The 24723-nt window shown below is 36.4% G+C and overlaps 1 protein-coding gene across 2 annotated transcripts in view; it reads right to left on the reverse strand.

The window, feature by feature from the left end:
- The window catches only part of SLC38A6 (solute carrier family 38 member 6), a 68833-nt gene that overhangs the window by 4203 nt on the left and 39907 nt on the right, over positions 1–24723 (reverse strand). Inside the window, exons 7-13 of one of the 2 annotated variants that reach the window (XR_005718672.1) lie at positions 18127–18209; positions 17600–17658; positions 9524–9633; positions 7967–8032; positions 7669–7722; positions 5463–5542; positions 4892–4992 (exon numbers count right to left, since the gene is read on the reverse strand). Coding sequence is in view for 1 of the 2 variants with exons in the window: in XM_040226318.1 (XP_040082252.1) it covers positions 4892–4992; positions 5463–5542; positions 7669–7722; positions 7967–8032; positions 17600–17658; positions 18127–18209 (443 nt within the window). In the remaining variant the exon portion in view is untranslated. The remainder of the gene's footprint in view (positions 1–4891; positions 4993–5462; positions 5543–7668; positions 7723–7966; positions 8033–9523; positions 9634–17599; positions 17659–18126; positions 18210–24723) is intronic. The other variant, XM_040226318.1, reaches the window with a different exon arrangement.

Below are 24723 nucleotides of genomic sequence, written 5' to 3' on the forward strand. Positions count from 1 at the left end.
TACACACTTAAGTGGCAGAAGGTCTAAACAAAGAGCTATGCTGATTTTGAACAGGGAAAGATAACTACGGCTTTGGGATGAACATGAAAGAAATTCAGGAAAACCTGAAGAGAGTCATCCTGAGATAGTGAGCAGCAAGACAGCAGAAGAGGAACTTGAATTCTGGGGTTGAACAGACCAGGATTCAAAATTTACTACTTAGTAGCAACTTAACTTCTTTGAGTCTCTTGGTTTTAACATCTGTAAAATGGGGACAATAATATGTTGACCTACAGGGTTACTGAGAGCATGACATTAATTAACCTATGTGTGCTCACACTCAAAGATATTGAGGGAGAAATTCTCTCTGGAAGCAAGAGCCAGCACAAGCAGAAGCCACCAAGTAACAAAGGGAATTTGCATCTGAGATAACGGGCAGCCCAGGAGCACCAGAGAGGCTGAAAGACTGCACTATAGAGCCAACAGCGACGGGTAATAAGGCTGGAAACGCATGAATGACCAAGCAACAGAGCTATTTGTACGGTCAGGACTCAATCTGGTAGGCCACAGAGATGCAATGGCTTCTGAAGAACAGCATGTTATGATTTAAACTAAGTAGGAAGACAGACTAGAAGAAAAAGAGATCCAAAACAGGACTAACAGAAGGCTACTGTCCTAATCACTGAGAAGTAATGAGAATCTGAACTAGATTAGTAACAATGGAAACGGGATAGAAACCAATTGTGGAAAGTATCAAAGACATACTTGACATAATGCAGGACTAATGGGCCAGGCAAGAAATTAAGAAGAGCCAGGAAAGCTGAATTCTAGTCCCAACTATGAGAGATACTTGTGAGTCTTTGGAGAAACATGGCAAACTATTTTATTTTCATTTTCTGAATCATAAAAATGAGTTATTAACACTTATTGCTTAACAACTTTGTAGACTTTTAAAATGGTCTGGTTATTACACAACATTTGGGTTTTGGCCTGCTCACCAAAGGAACACTTTGTTCCTCACCTTATAATGCTTCAACATCTGTAATCAGAACCAATATCATTAATCTAGGTACATACTTATTGGTCCCTTTAACCTGACAAAATTTAGATATTAACTGAGTCTTAAGAACACTGAATAAAAGGACCCCAAGCAGCTCCAGAAGCCTGAGGAATTAGATTTATTACAAATTCAAAATACCTGTCACAGATCTACTTTCCCGAGATAAAAGGCTTTTTCCTGAGCCAGCAGTTCTGTGTTCTTAGCTGAGCCTTAACATGTGTAAGGGATAGAGGACAGCACACTTCTCCGGATTCAGACAAATCTCTACAAATCTCAGGAAGGACCTAACAGTGATTTCTGCAAGATATATATTCTACTGAAGCCAGGTGGCTGTCCTGTTTAATATACACTGTCAAACAGGGGATGATTGTATAAAGATTACTGCAGAATAACTGAAAGATCACTGGACTAATTCAGGAGACACAGGAGACATGCCATTATTGTTGGACAGGTCACTCCACCCAGGCCTTGTTTTGTGACAAGCCCTTCTGATTAGGCCTCAGGTTCAATCAGCAATTTCTTTCTGAAAGACTGAAGGCTACTGCTATTTCAATAGAAAAATACTGTAAAAGATTTTCAGTGCAAAAAAGAAAACACTGTGAACAGCAAACCAATTCCTAAATCTTCTTCTGTCTGAAGAAGGAACTACTTTTATATCATTCTTTCTTTCCTTCTATCTATCACCTACCTACCAACCTACTGTGTGATTTTTCTTAGATGCACAGTTCTCCATTACATAAAATGTGGATATTCTGAAAAATTTGAGTCAGTGGAGAAGGGTTAAGTCAGAGACAACAACTTTTACTCGATAACCAAGAAAATCCCTGTATAGGAAACATTTCATGTACATGATGAAAATATTTAGTCTCTGTGTTCAAGCAAAGACAGATACATAGATAGGTAGGTAGACAGATAGATAGAGATACACCTGGAACTTAAGTAAGCCAGGTTTTTCCAAAAGTTCACTCTGAGAATGATGGGAAAATAGATTCTATGGCATAATTCCTGAGAAGGTAGCACAGAAATACAGGCATTGATTCTGGAGAGAGTCAGAACTGAATTCAAATCCCAACTCATTCTTCATTAACTGCAGGTACTAGCCAAGGTGCCCAACCTATCTGAACCTGTATCTTGCAGAGTTGCAAGGTATGAGTTAGGCAAGGTATGTAAAACACCTTGCATCTTACATAATAAATGTTACTTCAACAGATGTATTAAAATCCATCCTTCCTCCACTTTCCTTTTAATATAAACTTTCATACAATTTAACAAGGCTCCTAACATCTCATGGTAATTTTTACATAACTACTTTTTGGCTATCCTAAATTGGTAGGCATTTGAGGTCTCCTCCAGATAGTTCTGTTTATCCATAGGGAATAAAAGGAGGCACTTTTTGGACTTTTCTCAGTTTTGAAGATCCCTAACTAGAACATTCAGAAATCTAAGATCATGGCATCTGGTCCCATCACTTCATGGCAAATAGATGGGGAAATAGTGGAAACAGTAGCTGACTTTATTTGGGGGGGCTCCAAAATCACTGCAGGTGGTGAGTGCAGCCATGAAATTAAAAGACACTTACTTCTTGGAAGGAAAGTTATGACCAACCTAGACAGCGTATTAAAAAGCAGAGACAAACATTACTTTGCCAAAAAAGTTCCATCTAGTCAAGGCAATGGTTTTCCAGTTGTCATGTATGGATGTGAAAGTTTGACTATAAAGAAAGCTGAGCACTGAAGAATTGATGCTTTTGAACTGTGGTGTTGGAGAAGACTCTTGAGAGTCCCTTGGACTGCAAGGAGATCCAACCAGTCCATCCTAAAGGAGATCAGTCCTGGGTGTTCATTGGAAGGACTGATGTTGAAGCTGAAACTCCAATCCTTTGGCCACCTGATGTGAAGAGCTAACTCATTTGAAAAGATCCTGATGCTGGGAAAGATTGAGGGCAGTAGGAGAAGGGGAGGACAGAGGATGAGATTGGATGGCATCACCGACTCAATGGACATGGGTTTGGGTAGACTCCAGCAGTTGATGATGGACAGGGAGGCCTGGCACGCTGTGGTTCATGGGGTTGCAAAGAGTCGGACATGACTGAGTGACTGAACTGAACTGAACAGTATTTGTGCCAGGTGACAATTTCAATTTATAAAAACATACAGCTATTCTACAAAGTTTTTGCTGAATTCCCAACAAAGACCCTGCTGGAGTATCTCATTGCTGCAGACAGGTCTTACTGTGCTCAACTCTGTACAAAAACAAACCTAACAACCAAAAATAGTTCATGTATTTCAAAAATGCTGTTTCCCTAATAATGATCAAAAAACATTAAACAATCTATCTTAGTTTTCCTTGTAGTGTATCCATGATCATGTTGGAAGTAGGAAGTACGCTCTTCCTGATGGTGTGCAGAGCTCTACCTCTGTTAGCTGACACAATTCTAAAATGCAAGGGCAGATTTCAATTCATCAGTTGCTTTTGTTACTGTTGAAATGATGTAGAGTTAGCCAGAAAAGGACTATAGAGAGCAATTATAACTTTCTCACACACTGAAAACTCCAAGATAATACACTAATAATAATATACAGAAGTTACTATATTTAAATTAGACTTTATTAATGAGAGTAAGGAGAGAAGTATAGTGCTGAAAAAAGGGCACCTGAAATGATGAAATAATTGCAGTAAAGCTGTGTGCCAGACACTGTAACAGGCATTTTACATACAACTTGTGTCCTCTTCAATACAACTCTATACAGTTATCTCTGTGTTACAGATGAGATGAAGGTAGTGTAAGGTGAAGTACCCTGTTCAAGGTCACATAGCTAGTTAGAGCAGAGTGGTTTTTTGAACCATATTTGTTGGGTTTCAAAATCCAGACCCTTTCTGCTGGCTTAGGAAAGGTGGCTATGCAAGTAAATGTCCAAAAACTTGTTAGAGCTGAAAAATATCTAAGAGACAGGGAAAACCATTACATCTCATTGTGAATGTCTAAAACCTGAAACACATATACACAAGGCCACTCACCATGAAATCAGTGTCAAAACAGAATAATAATAGCCATCTATCTGGAGTGTTGTTATAAGAACATTCATAAACTGAAAAGTGCATTCAAGAATTTGACAAATTGAGTGTAATTTATCATGTGTTTGTTTACAAATTAAACAAGTGTGTTTGCAAATTAAACAAGAGAGCTTATAAGTTTTTCTCTTGTTCTAGACTTTTAAGTTTTTCTTGAAGTTCTTATCAGAAGAGAGAAAACACACTAAGCATGTAACTTTTCAAAAATAAAAGAAAATTTCACTTTTATGAATTTAAAAGTATCTTTTAAGAATTTAGGGAGAAAGGTCATGGCGAATACACACCGCAAAACTGTGTGGATTAAGTCTGAAGGCAGAGGTCTCTGACTCAAGTGTACAACTACATTCCAGTATGAAACTCTTTTCTTCCTTGACTTGTTCTTTTGCCATTAAGATGACTGATTCTCTCAATCTCCCAAACTGCTGAACTAGAGTCTAATATATTGAAATCTCAACTTAAAAAAAATAAAATCATTATTGTCCTTTTTTTTTCCTTCATAGAAAGACTTCAGTGTTTCTCAGCCCAATATTTTATTTTTAGGTGTTTATTTTAAGAAAATTTTCATATAAAGTTATCAATCTTGAACTTGATCCACTCTTTTAAAAGAAAGAAAATTAGTTTTTAAGACCTGTAGAGCTACCACACTAGTGAGTGCACTGAATTCTGGCAGCCTGAACAAATTAACTTGCTAATGAAAGGCAGAAACAAAGTCCATATTCAGGTGTGAGATCAACTACAGAACAGCTTATATTGTCATCTATAAAGAAATAAGATACTTACCGTAAAAAGTGAGGTACCCAAAGAGGGCAGATATAAAATAAATGAGAAAACTTAAAGCAATTGCTGTATTGGTTACATTCTGCATCCTTTTCTTAGAAGGGCTAAAAGACAAAAATGGCAAAATTAGAATCAGAGACAGACATGGGTTCGATCCCTAGGTCGGGAAGACCCCCTGGAGGAGGGCATGACAACCCACTTGAGTATTCTTGCCTAGAGAATCCCATGGACAGAGGAACCTGGCAGGCTATAGTCAGTCCATAGGGTCACAAAGAGTCGGACACAACTGAAGTGACTTAGCACCATCTGAATTAATCTAAATAACTAGATATAAGGATTCCGTAATCACTCAAGCCCTGATTCATTAATAGCTACACAACAGAACTCCTGATTTTAAATTACTGTGCAAAGGATTATGCGTCCAAGAAATATTCTCAACTTAGACAGAACTAGCACCTAGAATCAAGTGATAGGAGGGAAGGGATTCATGGAGGTGAATATCATTCAGTCTGAAAGTCCTAGAAGTCAAAAGAAATAATGAATACATTTAATATATTCCAGGATTCTATAGTACCTTTGAAGTTCACAGTATATGGGCAGTATTGAGGTGTGACATAGAAATGAAAAAGCCATGGTTGGTATGGCATAAGCACTCTGAAAAAAAAATTTTTAAGATTAAATTACTAAACTGTACTCTGTTGAAACTACTATTTCATTTGAAAATAAACTGTTTTAAAAAAAATAAATTTAACTAAATTTATTTCATTTTTCATGAATCATCTGTTTATAAAACACGTTGTTGTTGTTAGTGTTAAATGAGACACACAGTTATGGTCACCAGCAAGTATTTTACTTGATAGGTGGATTGTCTGTACTAGCTGAAATATTTCTTGGCTGCTTCTATCCATGTTGCTTTTACTACAATCACTACTGTTTCTATATTATTTTGGTAAGATAAAAATAATTTAGATAAGATAAATAACATTTAGGTAAAATCAAATATAATAACATTTTAGAAATGATCTCATTATAATTCTCAGTCTTTCCTAATGTAAGTATTAGGAAATCTTAAATATATCTTACTACCCTAAGCAGCATTACTACTTAATGCTTTTGAACCAGCTTTCACCAAGTCAACCTAAGTACCCACTTATTCTAAGAGAATACTGAATGTATTAATACATTTTAGCATTTTTGCAGAAGGAAATGGCAACCCACTCCAGTGTTCTTGCCTGGAGAATCCCAGGGATGGGGAGCCTGGTGGTCTGCTGTCTATGGAGTCGCACAGAGTCAGACACGACTGAAGTGACTTAGCAGCAGCATCTTTAGGGTCTCTTTCAATGGGATTTAACATGATTTAGTCTAGACCAACAAATTCTTGGTGATCCACTGGAATGTATGATCACAAGTTGTTGCTGTTTTTAAATTTAGAATAATTAAGAACCAGAGAAAGTTACAAAACAAACAAAAGTTACCATCTAAGTGAAAATACTGTTCTTTACAAGTGGATGGTAATGATTTACTTTCTCTTTTCTACTCCAAAAAATTTCTCCTTAACTAATTTAAGGCTCTTTAGCACAAGAAGTTCCAAATGACTGAAGACCTATCTTCAGACACAAGACCTCCCCCTAAAATATCTAAAGAGAGCTGGGAGGAAGAAAAGCTGGAATATTTCCCAAGGCTAAATTAGGGGAATGAGTGTTCAATTCACAAACTTTCTTTCATATATTTCTCAGTTTTCTGACTTATTAATTACCCCACCTAAATCTTTAAGGCACATGGAAGCCATTACTATGCAAAAGATGTGGTAATCTCCCTTGTGGGGCCAGACAGACATTTCTCATTTTAAAACTGGGGAGTAAGGGAGTCCCCTGATGGCCTAGTGGTTAGGATTCTGGGCTTTTACTGCCGTGGCCTGGGTTCAATCCATGGTCAGGGAACTGAGATCCCGCAAGCCATGAAGCACAGCCCCCCAAAAAAACAAAAACAAAAAACCTGGGGAATAAAAAGGAGAATTTTGCATGGAGGAGTTATCACACTAAAATGCTATACTAATAGAGTGGTACATGAGTGGAGGGTATTCTAGCATCTGGGACCTCCACTTTAGAGAATCAAAAACTGTACATGAAGAAGCCTGTAGCAACAGGGAAGACATGGAGCTCTTCTAGAACAGTTAAAGTAGAAATCATCCTGATCACAGTTTCCTGTCTCCTCTGCGGATGTTCAGGGGCTTTTGCAGGCATTTCCAGTATCTTAGGGCTCTCGGAGAAGGCAAGGGGACTTGGTCTTTCAGCTTCTGCTATAGGCATCACAAATTTTAACTTTGGAATGTCAGCCAGAAGACATATTGTCAGTGCTCAATTGCTGGTCCAATCATGAGGCTGTTTAGCCACAGACCAAGGTTCTACTCACAGGGGAGGAGTTTTTGATATAATTGGCTATTTAGGTTTACAAGTCCAGAGGGCAACAGGAAGTCTGTATCCACAGAGGACCTTATTGGCCAGACCAGACATTCGGTAAATCTGTTCTTTTAGGCAGTGGCCCATTTAAAACAGGCTCCATTTAAAGGCATGCCAAAAAAAAAAAAAAAGGTGGCTGTTTCATAATGGGCCACCCTGTGTTAAATAATATTATTCTTCTGGTAAGCAACCCTATACTTAGCACTTTCATGAAAATTAATTAGGTACAGGTACAAAGACCTAAGAGACTCTGTTACACAAATCTCTTAAAACTTGAAATGTGAAAAATCAACTGAAAGTATCTGTTAATAACTTACACACCTCTTTGGAGAAATGAAAGAGCTTTGGTTTACAATCATCTGTAGCATTTGAAATCTGTTTAAGAGGATTGAGGGGAAAGAGAGAAACCAACAGTTATTAAAAGTTAGAACACTTCGGGGAAAAAAAAAGAGAGAAAGAGAGATGAATTTATTATTATTGGTCTTTCAAATAAAAATATTTCAAAACAAAGTTCCAAAATGCAATATAACCATACTTTTAAAATTAACTTGGAAAAAACCATTATTAGTCAAAAAATTTTAGCTTAAAATAAAACAAAAAGCAAGAAACAAACTATTACCTGGAAATACTGTTCTACATAATTTAATGTCAGAGGACAAGGGATGGACCATTTTTTAATTATTACCTGTAAAAATAAGTAGAATCAGATTATTTCTTACAAATCTCATGACAAGAAATTGATTTCAAATAGGTCAGCATTTTTTTTTCAATTAATCTTAACATTATTACAAATAATATGCAAACAGAAGATATTTTATTTATGGGATTTTCCCTGGTTAGAATGGGGTCATCATTTGACATGTGCCCTATAGTGGGGGAGGGGGGGTTGCTGTGTATCTATTTAGTGGAGATCTCCCCCACTGAACACTGAGAATACTCTCATGTCAGCTTTAAAAACTCCAATAGTATCAAGGCATGAAAAGAAAATGCAGCTCAGAATGGGAACATGATGTTCCCCTATACGGCTATTTGTGGACCTGGCATCAGTAGCAGATAGAGAAATATTAATAGCAGTTTTAGAAATGACCACAGGCAGATGCAAAGGGGGAGGGATGGCTGATGCATGAGCACTGTTTTTCCTCATTGTTCTCAGACTTATATTATTTTGTTGCATGTGGATGAATCTGGCAAAGAATAAAAGCACAAAGCTAAGGAACTACAGATGATAAAATGAATTTTTTTAAAAATTGAAAGAAATCCAGGAGAATGCTACTTACCAGAAACAATCAGTGAAAATGGTTAGGATTTTACTCTTAACTGTGGGCATCCTGTTCCTAGACCTACAGTTGAGTTGTGCCAGCATCACCATTGTTGTAGTTGTTTCAGGGCACATCATTATTCTGTAAATTCTTGCTCTGGGCTGAAACCCAGCAAACAAAAGGGCAAGGGGGAATAAAGGAAGCCATCTGTCCTTTGCAGCAGACAAGTAAGTATACACTACTCCTATTTGCTATCTATCTAGTTTTGGATTTTAACTAATTCAATCAAATTTTTATATAGTGATAAACTGAAAAAAATATACTTTCAGGATTAAGTTAATGAGTGAACTGAAAAGTTACTCTTATTTAAAACTCACCAAAGGGGGGGAAAAAAAAGAACTATAATGATAATTGAGCAAGTTGATTTGACATTTCTAGGCTAAGTTTTTAATATGAAATAAAACTAAATAGACAATTTACTAGGAGGAAAAAAATCAAAAGCAACAATTTCACCATTTTTTTCTGATATGTTTCCCCAAAATGGGTGAGGATGGGGTCGGGTAGAAGGTTGTTGCTGGTCTCTCTCTTCAGCCCTGCTCCAAACCCAGCATCTCACATTTCCTCCTCACTACTAGTGGAGGCATAGCAACAACCATTTACTGATCATGTACCAGATACATTGATAAAGGTCAGTATGTAAGCCACTTCATTTTATCAGCTGTTGTCACCAGACTTGCAAATCCAAATACGTCAAAACAATGCTCCAAAATGCAATGTAATTATTATTTTTTGTTAATAAGAAAATACCGCTTCTCAGCCTTCTGGCTAAGATCAAGTGTAGAAAATATCATTAGCAGCCTGAATTTACCTTAACATACAATTCAGTTACTAGAGCTTATTTCTCTGCAGAGACCCACCTCAAGCCCAAGCCTGGGGGGAGACAGAAGTGATGTCCTAGAAAGCAGAAGTACAGGACAGGCATGGGAGATACCTCATAACAAAGGGTAACAGGAGGTCCTTACTCAGGCTGAAAGCAGAGCACAGTAAGACGATCCACCCAGGGGTTAGACAGAAAGACAAAGAGAAAAAAGGTTAAGCATCAGAAACACTTGCTCGCTTGCACAGAAGGCCTTTCCTTCTCTCTGCTCCAAGACCTTCCCATCTTTCAAGGCTCAGCTCAAATTTTACTTCCCTCCACATCCTTCTTTACTCTAGCTGTTGGTGATCATTCTCTCTTCTCAACTCTTCTAATTCCTATTCTGAAGCAGATATATCAACATTTACCTATGTATTAACTATGTTATTCTCTTTTTTTCTAATAAATTTACCTGATTTTCCCAACTAGATGGACTGATCCTTACAAGTAGTATCCTAGTTAAACTACCACAATTTTGATGACTAACATACTGCACGGAAGAAGAAAAGCCAAACCTAACAAAAATCCATTCAGATGGCTCTCTATTTTCATTATTGATTTATTAAAATGTTAGTTCTAATATTAGTATTAGAATACTAATCTGGTATTATTCTGTCTCAAGACAGCACTTTTAGAAACAATGTAAATTTGTGTTAAAAAATGAAGCAAAAAAGATACCATCACGCTGAGCCACTGTTACAACAAACTTTATTTTTAAATTTTTAGATATTTCAGCTGGAGCAAAAATTTATGTCAAAAAATTTTAAGCAAAATAAATATCTTAGCTTCCCTGGTGGCTCAGACAGTAAAGAATTTGCCTGCAATGCAGGAGACCTGGGTTTGATCCTTGGGTTGGGAAGATGAATGGCTACTCATTCCAGTATTCTTGCCTGGAGAATTTCATGGACAGAGGAGTCCGGCGGGCTATAGTCCACAGGGTGGTAAAGAGCTGGACACAACTGAGTGACTAAAGCTTTCACTTTTTTTTTCAAGGATGTGGGACAATAGATGAGAGTGTAGGTTTTGGTTTGCGTTGTTGGAGAGCATAATTTAAGCAAATAATAGTTTTATGGGCCAATTTTAAAAATTTTAATAATAAATGCTACACAGATTTACAAACACATATCGATACTTTCTTGGGCTCCAAAATCACTGCAGATGGTGACTGCAGCCATGAAATTAAAAGATGCTTGCTTCTTGGAAGAAAAGCTATGACGAACCTAGGCAACATATTAAAAAGCAGAGACGTTACTGACAAAGGTCGATATAGTCAAAGGTATGGTTTTCCCAGTAGTCATGTATGGATGTGAGAGTTGGACCATAAAGAAAGCTGAGTGCTGAAGAATTGATGCTTTTGAACTGTGGTGTTGGTGAAGATTCTTGGAGTCCCTTGGACTGCAAGGAGATCAAACCAGTCAATCCTAAAGGAAATCAGTCCTGAATATTCATTGGAAGGACTGATGCTGAAGCTCCAATAGTTTGGCCCCCTGATGCAAAGAAGTGACTCATTGGAAAAGACCTTGATGCTGGAAAAGACTGAAGGCAGGAGGAGAAGGGGACAACAGAGGATGAGATGGTTGGATGGCATCACCGACTCAATGGACATGAGTTTGAGCAAGCTGTGGGAGTTGGTGATGGATGGGGAAGCCTGGTGTGCTGCAGTCCATGGGGTCGCAAAGAGTCGGACATGACTGAGTGACTAATCTAAACTGATTGATAAAAATGGGGCTTTCCTGGTAGCTCAGGTGGTAAAGAATCTGCCTGCAATACAGGAAACTCTGGTTCGATTTCTGGGTCAGGAAGATCCCCTGGAGAAGGGATAGGCTACCCACTCCAGTATTCTTGGGCTTCCTTGGTGGTTCAGCTGGTAAAGAATCTGCCTGAAAAGCGGGAAACCTGGGTTCGATCTCTGGGTTGGGAAGATCCCCTGGAGGAAGGCACGGCAACCCACTCCAGTATTCTTGCCTGGAGAATCCCCATGGACAGAGAAGCCCAGCAGGCTGCTCTAGGGTTGCAAACAGACACGACTGAGCAACTAAGCACAGCATAGTGATAAAAATAATTAATGAAAAAAGGTACAATGGAAAAAAACCCTAATATTATTGGGATTAATAATGTTATTATTAAATATTAATAATATTTAATGTTTAATATTAAAATAATAATAAAATTGGAATCCTTCAAAAAAACTGGGGTTAATAGATACATGTTTCCTTTCCTTAATCACTATGTATTTTAAAACTAACACTTAAAAGAGTCTATAATAAATTCAAGCATAAGTCATTTGATTGGTTTTAGTTTACTGAACTTCACAAATACTGTGTTTCTTTGGGATTGAAGGTTCATGGCAACCCTGTGTCAAACAAGGCTATTGACACCATTTTCCCAAGAGCATTTGCTCACATCATGTCTCTGTGTCACATTTTGGTAATTCTCACAATATTTCAGACTTTTTCATTACAATCATATTTGTGATAGTGATCAATGATCTGTGCTCAGTGATCTTTGATGTAACTATTGTAACTGTTTTGGGGTTCCATGAACTATGCCCATGTAAGATGGCAAACAATCCATAAATGTTGTGTATGTTCTGACTGCTTCATTGACTGGCAGTTCCCATCTCTCGCCCTCTCCTTGGGTCTCTCTATTCTCTGAGACACAAAAATATTGAAATTAGGCCAATTTATAAGCCTACAATAGCCTCTGTTTAAGTGAAAGGAAGGGTTGCCCATCCCTCACTTTAAATCAAAAGCTAGAAATGATTACGTGCAGTGAGGAAGGCATGTGCAAAACTGAGATAGGCCGAAAGCACTCTTGTACCAAACTGTTAGCCAAGTGGTGGATGCAAAGAAAAAGTTTCTGAAGGAAATGAAAAGTGTTACTCCAGTGACTACACGAATTATTAAAAAAAAAAAAAAGTGAAACAGTCTTATTGCTGATATGGAGAAAGTTTTAACGATCTGGATAGAGATCAAAACGGCCACAACATTTCCTTAAGTCAAAGCCAAATCCAGAGCAAGGGCCCCACTCTCTTCAATTCTACGAAGGGAGAGAAGTGAGGAAGCTGCAGAAGAAAAGTCTGAAGCCAGTAGAGGCTGGTTTGTGAAGTTTAAGGAAAAAAGCCATCTCTATGACGTAGAAGTCCAAAGTGAAGCAACAAGTGCTGATGTAGAAGCTGCAGCAATTTATCCAGAAGATCCAGCTAAGATCATTAATGAATGTGATTAATGAACAATAGATCTTCAGTGTAGACCAAAGAGCCTTCTGTTGGAAGAAGATGCGATCTAGGACTTTCATAGTTGGAGAGAAGTCAATGATTGGTTTCAAAGTTTCAAAGGACAAGCTGACTCTCTTGTTAGGGGTTAATGCAGCTGGTGATTTTAAGTTGAATAGCACAATGCTATTTTACCATTTCATAAAACCTAGGGCCCTTAAGAATTATGCTAAATCTATACTCTGCCTGTGCTCTATAGATGGAACAACAAAGCCTGGATGACAATACATCTCTTTATTATTTTAAGCCCATTGTTGAGACCTACTAATAAAAAAAAAGACCCCTTTCAAAATACTGCTGCTCATTGACAATGCACCTGGTCACCCAAGCGCTCTGATGGAGATGTGCAACAAGATTCCTGTTGTTTTCATGTCAGTTAACATAACATCCATTTTGCAGTCCATGACTTCAGGAGTAATATTGACTTTCAAGTCTCATTATTTAAGAAACAATTTCCTGAGGCTGTAGGTGCCAGAGATGTGATTCCTCTGATGTATCTGAGCAAAGTAAATTGAAAATCTTCTGGAAAGGATTCACCATTCTAGATGAAATCAAAGTATCTGTGATTCACAGGAAGAGGTCAAAATATCAACATTAACAGAAGTTTGGAAGAAGCTGATTCCAGCCTTCATGGATGACTCTGATTTCAGCAGAGGAAGTCATTACAGACATGGTGGAAAGAGCAAAAGAATTAGAATTAGAAGTGGAGTCTGAAGAAGTGACTGAATTGCTGCAATCTCACAACACAACTGAATGGATTCAGAGTGCTTTTTATGGATGAGAAAAGAAAGTGGTTTCTTGAGATGGAATCTACTCCTGGTGAAGATGCTATGAAGATTGCTGAAATGAATACAAAGGATTTAGAATATTACATAAACTTAATTGATAAAGCTTATGGCAGAATTTGAAAGGACTGACTACAACTTTGAAAGACGTTCTACTGCAGGTAAAATGCTATCAAACAGAAAAATCATTGCATGCTACAGAGAAATCATTTATGAAAACAAGAGTCAATGTATGCATCAAACTTCATTGTTATCTTAAGTAATTGCCACAGCCACTCCAACCTTCAGCAACCACCACCCTAATCAAGGGAAGACTTTTCACTAGCTAAAACAAATTACAACGTGCTAAAGACTCAGGTGATAGCGTTTTTTAGTAATATCTTTTTCTTTTCCATTAGGTTATTACAAGATATTGAATATAGTTCCCTGTGTTATACAGTAGGTCCTTGTCATTTATCCATTTTATATATAGCAGTGTGTATATGCTAATCCCAAACTCATAATTTATCCTCACTTTCTCTCCCTTTTGGTAATCCTAAATTTGCTTTCTGTATCTGTGAGTCTGTTTGTTTTGTAAATAAGTTCCTGTGTATCATTTTTTAAGATTTCATATGTAAGTGATAGCATACGATCTTTGTCTTTTTCTTTCTGACTTACTTCACTTAATAATCTCTAGATTCATCCATGTTGGGGCAAATGGCATTATTTCATTCCTTTTTAAGGCTGAGTACTTAAAACATCTACTTCTGCTTTATTGACTACACCAAAGTCTTTGACTGTGTGGATCACAACAAAATGCGGAAAAGTCTGAAAGAGATACCATACCAGACCACTGTACCTGCCTCCTGAGAAATCTGTATGCAGGCCAAAAAGCAACAGTTAGAACTGGACATGGAACAACAGACTGGTTCCAAATTGGGAAAGGAGTACATCAAGGCTGTAAATTGTCACCCTGCTTATTTAACTTATATGCAGAGTATAACATGAGAAATGCCAGGCTGGATGAAGCACAAGCTGGAATCAAGATTGCCAGGAGAAATATCAATAACCTCAGATATGCAGATGACACCACCCTTATGGCAGAAAGTGAAGAAGAACTAAAGAGCCTCTTGATGAAAGTGAAAGAGGAGAGTGAAAAAGTTGGCTTAAAGCTCAACACTCAGAAAACTAAGATCATGGCATCTGGTCCCATCACTTCATGGCAAATAGATGGGGAAACAATGGAAACAGCGAGAGACTTTATTTTCTTGGGCTCCAAAATCACTGTAGATGGTGACTGCAGCCATGAAATTAAAAGGCGCTTACTCCTTGGAAGAAAAGCTATGACTAACCTAGACAGCATATTAAAAAGCAGCGACATTACTTTGCTAACAAAGGTCTGTCGAGTCAAAGCTATGGTTTTTCCAGTAGTCACGTATGGATGTGAGAGTTGGAATATAAAAGAAAGCTGAATGCCGAAGAATTAATGCTTTTAAACTGTAGTGTTGGAGAAAACTCTTGAGAGTCCCTTGGACTGCAAGGAGATCCAACCAGTCCATCCTAAAGGAAATCAGCCCTAAATATTCATTAGAAGGACTGATGCTGAAGCTGAAACTCCAATCCTCTGGCCCCCTGATGCAAAGAATGGACTCATTGGAAAAGACCCTGATGCTGGGAAAGATTGAAGGCAGGAAGAGAAGGGGACAACAGAATATAAGATGGTTGGATGGCATCACTGACTCAATGGACATGAGTTTGAGTAAACTCCAGGAGTTGGTGAGGGACAGGGAAGCCTGACATGCTGCAGTCCATGGGGTCGCAAAGAGTCAGACACAACTGAGAGACTTAAGTCACTGACTACAGCTGAGTAAGCAATAAAGTATTTTAAAATTAACGTATGTACATTTTTTTCTTAGACATAATGCTGCTGCTGCTGCTGCTGCTGCTGCTAAGTCGCTTCAGTCGTGTCCAACTGTGCGACCCCAGAGACGACAGCCTACCAGGCTCCCCCGTCCCTGGTATTCTCCAGGCAAGAACTACTGTACATTTAATAGACTACAGTACAGTGTAAACATAACTTCTGTACATACTCAGAAAAGATGTGTGTGACTCGGTTTATTGCAATGGTCTAGAACTGAACCTACAATATCTCTGAGGTATGCCTACATGCCAATTAAAAGAGAATTAAGAAAGAAGGATATAGCGTGTCTTCACTGCCTCATAATAGACCAAATTTAAATTGTGCTAAAAGGTAAAAATCTGAGCAGATGGTTTGTAAAGTAGGATAATAAATGTAGAATAAGGGTATTATTTCCATATGACAGCTACAGGAGAAATGTGCATTGAATTAAAGAGTACCTGCCATGACAGAAATGAATACTGTGAAAATTACAATAGATGTGTCGTATCAATATCTTTTACCTGCTTCAAACTGTTGGCTATAAAAACCAAATTACTCCTACATTTGGGTGGTCAATTATCTGTGAAGAAAATATTCAATGTTATGTATACTGATTTTCTTTAATATCTGTATGTTCATTTGCAAATACAGGCCACTCTTAACCACGTAGATGCTTTTCAACAATCAAATTATGATGGAAATAGCTTTTGCTCTCCTCTTCATGTGATACCTAAGAAGTGTGCTTATGGATGTTAAGTAAACACTGCAGTAATCATTTCACAATATATGTAAGTTAAGTCATCGTGCTGCACACCTTAAACTTAGACAGCACTGTATGTCAATTACATCTCAATAAGACAGAAGGAAAAAGATCTTTTAAATAAGTGTATGTTCAATTCACTTACAAGATACAAGTCAGACAATTTGTGGAGGGAGGGCAATGATTCTAATGTTGGTAAGTTCAACAAATGGTTAAATGGAAACACTGTCAAGTATTTTTAGTTTTAAGAGCACTCATTAAATAAATATTCCTGTACACTGAAACCAGGGTCACTTTCACTTCATTTAAATAATCTAAAGTTATTTTATCCTTGTATCCCAGAAGATAGTTTAGCCTAAGTTATATGCATCCTAGATTGTTTTGACAGCTTGAAATCTGTTTCTATCATATGGTTTAACTAATGATGTGTTGTCTTGCTCTTTTGGATGGCACGTTTCTTTCATTCATTTCTCAATAACACAGGAGAGTTTAAATTAGCTTATGATTTTAAGAGTTTAATCAAGCCATTTAGGCATGTATTTTGGAAAGTTTAAAATGTTTAATCCTACTTAAGGTTGGACAGATATTGACTGTGGAATAAGCTGCTAAGCAAAAAGAAAAAGGATCTTTCCCCCCGAGTTTCACACAAAGATACAGTCTTTGGAATATTGAAATCTGTTTTAGAAGAATTAAAAGGAAATCAGAAATTTAAATTCTCTTTTATCTTCATATGAAATTATTTTATAAATAAGTTTACCATCTGAGAGAGATCTTTCCTATAATTAAAATGAGCTAATTAAAAAAAAATTCCACATGTGAAAAACAGTATTTCTGTGTAGTCAGCTTCATGAGAGCTTAACCAATGCTTAATAAAGTAGATGCGAGAGAATTCAGGCACTCCAATTCTTACTAGATCTCTTCAGTGGGTAAACCCCTGAAGCTCTGGTTTCATTAATGGAACTAAGTTTTAAAATTAAGATGATTAGGATTCAAATTGATTTTACAGCTTAGAACCAGCCTGATTCTTATGCTTGAGAACCCCCAAAACATAAACATACATACACAATCTTGTACAGAAATAAATGAATACTTAGATTTACTCAAATAATTATATTCCAAGGTTTTAACAGAACTGGTGTGCTCTTCTCTCTAGTTAACCACAAGAGAAGCTGAACCTGGAATGCTATTCTTGCTAAGCTTCTTCAAAATAGATACTATGAAGGAAACAGTTTTGCAGAATAAAAGTGCTTTTAATAACACACTGAAATAAAATGGGTACCTTTTCAATAAAAAAACGGAGTAAAGAGGAAAAAAGAACATTAACGCAATGATTTCAATTTTAGTGAGGAGATAAGTAATATAGTATATTTTAAACTTACCACAAGAGCAAAGAACACCATAAAGAAAAATGATAAACTACTTGTGTAGCCAAGAAAGCCTGTAAAATAACAGTAAAATAAAAAGCAATTTATAAGGAAAGTGATCCTAACATACAGCTAAAGCTATACATCTTGGGTATGTTTTTTATTACAGTGCTTGGTATCTGGGGCTTAGGGCTGAGAATAACAACATTCCAACTATCTGTCACAGATCATTTATGTAGCTCTGTACAGCAGAATTGGAACTGGCTTACCACTAATGGCACACTGTAAGGAAAGGCTGCTCTTTAATGTTCTGCTGTAAAGATTTTATTTTAGTGGGGCAGACAAAATACTACTGCAAACCAAGTAATAGGTTAACTAGGCAGGGCTGAAGGCCGAACAATCTAAAATAAATCCAAGTTCAAAATTATTCACAATCACCTTCTGATAAAACTGTGGAACTGTGAAATTTAAAAGCCCCTTAGCATTATTTCTTGTTTCTCTTTTCTTATAAACAAATAACATCCTCTTCTCTAAAGACTTACCTATTTTAGGAAGAAGTGCAAGAGGGAATACAATGCCAACACAAATGATTATTAGTAGTGTGTCTCCATCAAGATACCAAGACCTATTAGGGGAAAAAGTTCTACTTTAGGTACAGAGCAACTAAAACCACCTTGACATATTTTATAATAAAGTAATATATTGAATATATCATAAATATATTTAATATGATAACAAGTTTGAGGGAATATAAAGATTCATTAAAAATGGAAAGGAACTATATTTATAACCATTATACCTGCATGGTAGAATGATGGATAATTTTTCTTCTTATACAGTGGTTTCACATATTTTTAAATTTTTCAGGAAAGGGCATGAATTACTAGGAGAAAACATATTACATTTTTCATATAAAGGTAATAGAGTACTGAATGAGAAAAGGTAGGTAAATGTGTGATGGTGTATTTGATTATTTTAAAAAAATGGATGCACAGTTTTAAAAAAGTCAGAAAGATATACTTAAAATACCAAAAGCAGATATTTCTATGTAGCAGCACTGAAAAATCTTTATTTTGTGTAGTGGTGGCATATACAAGGTTTTAAAGTTTCAATATAAAAATACATGTGTTGAAATTTTTAAAAATCAGACTTAATTCCCTAAGAATTTAATAGTAAAGACTTCTCTTTGGTATATAATAATTAAGCAATTCATAAAAGAAGTGCAACTAGTAAATACACATGAGGAAAAATCCAATCTCTGATGTTAATTAAAGAAATAACTAATAAGGCTATTGAGATTGAGTAAAAATATTTTAAAAATAATATTCAAGGATGTGAATAATTGGCCCTTCACACAATGTTAGTGATCTTGTCAATTAGCACTATCTTCTGGAAAAATACTGATAATGTGTGGTAATCTACTCTGAGAGAATAATCTAAGATATAAAGAATTTTATGTGCATGACACTGTGAGTATAACATTATCATAATATTAAAAAGTTGAGGGAAATCTTATATTACCAACAATAGAAAATGTTTGTCAAAAACAGCATACTCAATGAAATGTTAAACAGCTTTTATTTTTTTTAAAAAAAGTTTACTAAAAACAGAAAATACTAATGATAAAAATACAAAGTAATGATTATTAACTATGTTTTAAAAATGTTTTGGGGGAAAAATTCAAAGGAAATAAAATGATAGCAGGGATTAGGTAAGAGATGGTATTATGTATAATTTTTATTTGCTTTGTCTTCTAAATTTTCTGTAAAGTAGCTATCATTTTTACTCTGAAATATATGCATGTGCACATCAAAATGGTAACAAAGTAAAATTCATGCTAATATGAGAGCTGGGAGCATCAAAGATAACAGGTATTACTCTTTTAAGTCGTTTATTGGATGTTCTCTGAATTTCCAGTTGACTACAATGTATCCTTTCACTACCAGATAGCCAAAGTCTCCCACTGCCATGTTAAATTAAGAAAATGGACAAATTCCTAGAAACATACAGTGTACCAAGACTGAATCATGAAGAACTAAAAAATATAAACAGACCAATAATGAGTAATGTCACTGTACCAGTAATAAAAAACCTACCAACAAAGAAAAGCCCAGGACCAGACGGTTTCACTGGTGAATCCCACCAAACATTTAGAGAAAAACTAATGCCAGTGCTCCTCAAACTCTTCCCAAAATTGGACAGGAGAGAACAGTTCCAAACTCATTTTCTAAGGTGAGCATGCCCTACTATCAAAGCCACATAAGAACATTACAAAAAACAAAACTTACAGACCAATATCCCTGGTGAATATATTATAAAAATTCTCAACAAAATATTAGTAAACCAAATCCAACAGCACATTAAAAGCATCATATATTATGATCAAGTGAGATTTATCTATAGGATGCAAGGATGGATCAACATATGAAAATCAGTCAACATGATATAGCACATTAACAGAATGTAAGATAAAAAACACATGGTCAAATACATTAAAACATATAATAAAAATGTTAAAAAGTATGTTTTATAAAAATGTTAAAAATATGATTTAAAAAATAGATGCCAAAAAAGCATGTGACAAAACACAATATTCATTTATGATTTAAAAAAAACTTCAACAAATTTAGTACAGAGGGAGGAAATCTCAACATAAGGGCCATGTACAACAAGCTCATAGCTAGTATCATACTCAACAGTGAAAGGCTTAATGTTTTTCCTCTAAGGTCAGGAATGAGACCAGGATGCCTACCCTCACCACTCTTATTCAACATAGTACTGGAAGTCCTAGCTAAAACAATCAGGCAAGATAAAGAAATAAATGGCATCCAAATTAGATAAGAAGTAAATCTGTCTTTATTTGCAGATATGATCTAATATATAGAAAATTCTAAAGACTTCAACCAAAAATACTGTTAGAGCTAATCAAAAAATATTATAAAGCTGAATGATACATAAACAACACTCAGAAATCAGTTGTATTTTTATAAACTAACAAGTATCTGAAAAAGAAATAAAACAATCAGTTCAGTCATGTTGAGTTTTCCAATTTGCTGGCATAGTGAGTGCAGCACTTTCACAGCATCATCTTTCAGGATTTGAAATAGCTCCACTGGAATTCCATCACCTCCACTAGCTTTGTTCTTAGTGATGCTTCCTAAGGCCCACTTGACTTCACATTCCAGGATGTCTGGCTCTAGATGAGTGATCACACCACTGTGATTATCCGGGTCGTGAAGATCTTTTTTGTACAGTTCTTCTGTGTATTCTTCCCACCTTTTCTTAATATCTTCTGCTTCTGTTAGGTGCATACCATTTCTGTCCTTTATTATGCCCATCTTTGCATGAAACGTTCCCTTGGTATGTCTAATTTTCTTGAAGAGATCTCTGGTCTTTCCCATTCTATTATTTTCCTCTATCTTTGCATTGATCACTGAGGAAGGCTTTTTTATCTCTCCTTGCTATTCTTTGGAACTCTGCATTCAAATTATATCTTCCCTTTTTTCCTTTGCCTTTAGCTTCTCTTCTTTCCTCAGCTATTTGTAAGGCCTCTTCAGACAGCCATTTTGCTTTTTTGCATTTCTTTTTTTGGGGATGGTCTTGATCACTGCCTCCTGTACAATCACAAACCTCCGTCCATAGTTCTTCAGACACTCCGTCTATCACTTCCACTGTATAATTGTAAGGGATTTGATTTAGGTCATACCTGAATGGTCTAGTGGTTTTCCCTATTTTCTTCAATTTCAGTTTGAATTTTGCAATAAGGTGTTCATGGTCTGAGCCACAGTCAGCTCCTGGTCTGTATCCCACTCACAATAGCATAAAAGCAATAAAATACTTATAAATATTCAACCAAAGAAGTAAAAGACAGTCAAACTTAAATGAAAGAAATTGAAGACAAAAACAACTAGAAAGATATCCCGTCTGTGTTCATGGATCAAAACAGTCAATATTGTTAAAATGTCCAAACTATCCAAAGCTATCTATAGTCAATGCAATCCCTATCAAGTCCCAATGACAGTTTTTTTTTTCTCAAAATAGAACAAAAATTCTCAAATTTGTACGGAACTACAAAAGGCTCCAAATAGCCAAAGCAATCCTGAGAAAGAAAACAAAGTTGACTTCAAAGTATACTGCAAAGCTTTCGTAATCAAAACGGTATAGTGCTGGTATAAAAAAAGACACATAGTTCAAAAGAACAGACGATAGAGCCTAGGCATACTCTCCCACCCCACATACTGTCAAATAATATTTGAGAAAGGACTCAAGAATATTCAGTGGGAGTGTTTTCAAAAAATTATAATGAGGAAATTGGATAGCCATATACAGAAAAATGAAAACTAACTTACACCACTCACAAAAATTAACTTGAAATAAAAACTTAAATGTAAAATCTGAAACTATATAATTTATAGGAAAAAACATAAAGAAAATGCTCCTTGACATTGGTCTTGGCAACAATTTTTTTTTAAGATGACACCAAAGGCACAAGCAAGAAAAGCAAAAGTAAATGGAACTATATAAAAATGAAAAGTTCTGTACAATAAAAGAAACAATTACCAGAATGAAAAGGCAGTCTACAGAATGAGAGAAAATATTTCCAAATCATATATCTGATAAAGGGCTAATATTCAAAATATATAGAGAACTCTTACAATTCAACAGCAAAAAATCAAAACAAATCCAATTTTAAGATGGGCAAAGTAAATAAATAGATAGGTTTTTCCCAAAGAAGATATATGAATGGTTAACAGGTACATGAAAAGATGACCAACATCACTAATCAGGGAAATACAAATCAAAATCACAAGGAAATATCACCTCACACCTGTTAGTATGGATATCATCAAAAAGACAAGAGACAACAAGTATTGGCAGGGATGTGGAGAAAAAGAAAGATTTGTGTACTTTTGGTAGGAATGTGAATTGGTTCAGCCACTATGGAAAATAGTAAGTTAGTTCCTCAAAAAATTAAAAGCAGAACTACCACATGACTGATCCAACAATCCCATATCCGGGCACATATTTAAAGAAAATGAAAACAGGATATCAAAAAGATACCTGCACTCCCATCTTTATCGGCTATTATTCACAGTAGCCAAGATATGGAAACAAGCTAAGTGTCTGTCAGTGGATGAAGGGATAAAGAAAATGTGGTATAAAACACACACACACACACAAACACACACTGGAATATTATTCAGCCATGAGAAAGATATGTTGCCATTTGTGACAACACTGATGGACACTGAGGACATTATGCTAAGAGAGATGTCAGACAGAAAAAGACAAATACTGTACATCATGTATATGTGGAATTTAAGAAACAGTAGAATGGTGGTTAGCAGGGGCTGGTAGGTAAGGGAATGCAGGAGATGTTGGTCAAATGGTACAAATTTGCAGTTAGAGGATGAATAAGTTCTGGGAATCTAATGCAAAATAATGTGATTATAGTTAACAGAATTATTTTATATACTTAGAAGTTGCTAAGAGACAGAATCTTAAATATTCTCACCACAAAAAAGAAATGATGTGAGGTAATGGAGGTATCAGCTAAACACTACAGTGGTAATCATACCACAATATATGTGTATCAAATTTATACACTGGATACCTTAAACTTACACAATATACAGTTGCCAATGGTACATGTGAACTCCAGTGACTCAGCAGTAAAGAATCTGCCTGCGAGGTAGGAGACATGGGTTCAATCCCTGGGTCAGGAAGATCCCCTGAGGAGGGCACGGCCACCCACTCCAGTGTTCTTGTCAGTAGAATCCCCATGGACAGAGGGCCCTGGCAGGCTGTGGTCCTTGGGGTCGCAAAGAGTTGGACACGACTGAAGCAACTGAGCACCAACACAAGCACCAATACCTCAATTTTTTTAAAAAAGAAAGAAAATGTTTTCCTTTAAATTGGCTTCAACCCACGGGTTCTAAGACAAACTTTATGATTCACCGTGTCTCTTTTACACCTTAGTTTATGAAGAAGTCCTCTTTCATGTAACTTGAAAAGGTACTGTTGGGTGCTGACAACTTCTTCTTTAACAGAAGAAGAGAAGGAGCAGCAGCTGGAGAAACACCATGATCATAGCTTGCCCTTCTCCAGCCTAACTCATGCCTTTAGGAAATGCACGTGCCAGACACTAAATGCTGCACACAAGTATTTCTAGCTAATGGGCCTGAAGCTGTGCTCTCTACATCTGCACATGCCCCTCAAGTCCTGGTATGCAGGAGGTTCCAAGAGAGCATGGAGACTACAAATACTGCATGACACTTCCTGGCATATTTGTCTTCTACTCACTCTTGAATATGCATGAAAATGAGAACTTCAAAATATCCCTCACCGAGGAACACCTGGCAACTAAATTTCTAAAGCTGGCAAAAAGCCCAGGGCTCCATGCCTGAAATCTCTTTCCTTCTGTGACCCAAAACAGACTCAGACAGTTGCAGCACCAGGAGAAAAAAAGGCCCAGAGGCACACCAAAGAAGATTCCATCTGTTCTGCTGTCCCTCCTGTCACCAGGCAAGAATTGGGCAAAGGGAGGACGTTAATGCTATGGAGCACACTGATCTTTTCTCCTGTGTTAAGAATCCTAGGAACACTTTGAAACCCTGCAGTCTATAACATTTACTATTATGTATTATACTTTATAACTTTACATTATTTCAGATCATAATTCACTCATGTCCATGGAAGTCACACAATTGCCCAAAGCTTTGGGTCTGAAGATCACCTCCTCCCAGTGGTAACTCGGAATCTCAGAGTTATGGAATGTTAGAGCTAGAAGGGACCTCAGAGATCATCTGGTTCAACAACTTCATTGTATAGGTCTACAAAATCAGCAAAAGGACAATGACGATCTTAGTAACAGAAGCAATGGAAATACTCTCTATTCTTGAATAGTCACTCTGAATTTATGGCCTCATTTTTCTTAAGATTGTGATTTCTTTACACTCTCCTCTTCATAAGATAATTATGATTCATAATTACACTTTTAATTTCTGATATTAAAAAGAACTTAAAAAATTTTCTCAATCCCTAGTTTGGCTACTGATCAATATTAGTCATTTCTTATCTTTATTAAGTTGTGTTAACACAGCCAATTATAAATACAATGCTTTTCTTTACCATTTGTC

The sequence above is a fragment of the Oryx dammah genome, unplaced genomic scaffold (assembly GCF_014754425.2).
Source record: "Oryx dammah isolate SB20612 unplaced genomic scaffold, SCBI_Odam_1.1 HiC_scaffold_26, whole genome shotgun sequence".
NCBI lineage: Eukaryota > Metazoa > Chordata > Mammalia > Artiodactyla > Bovidae > Oryx > Oryx dammah.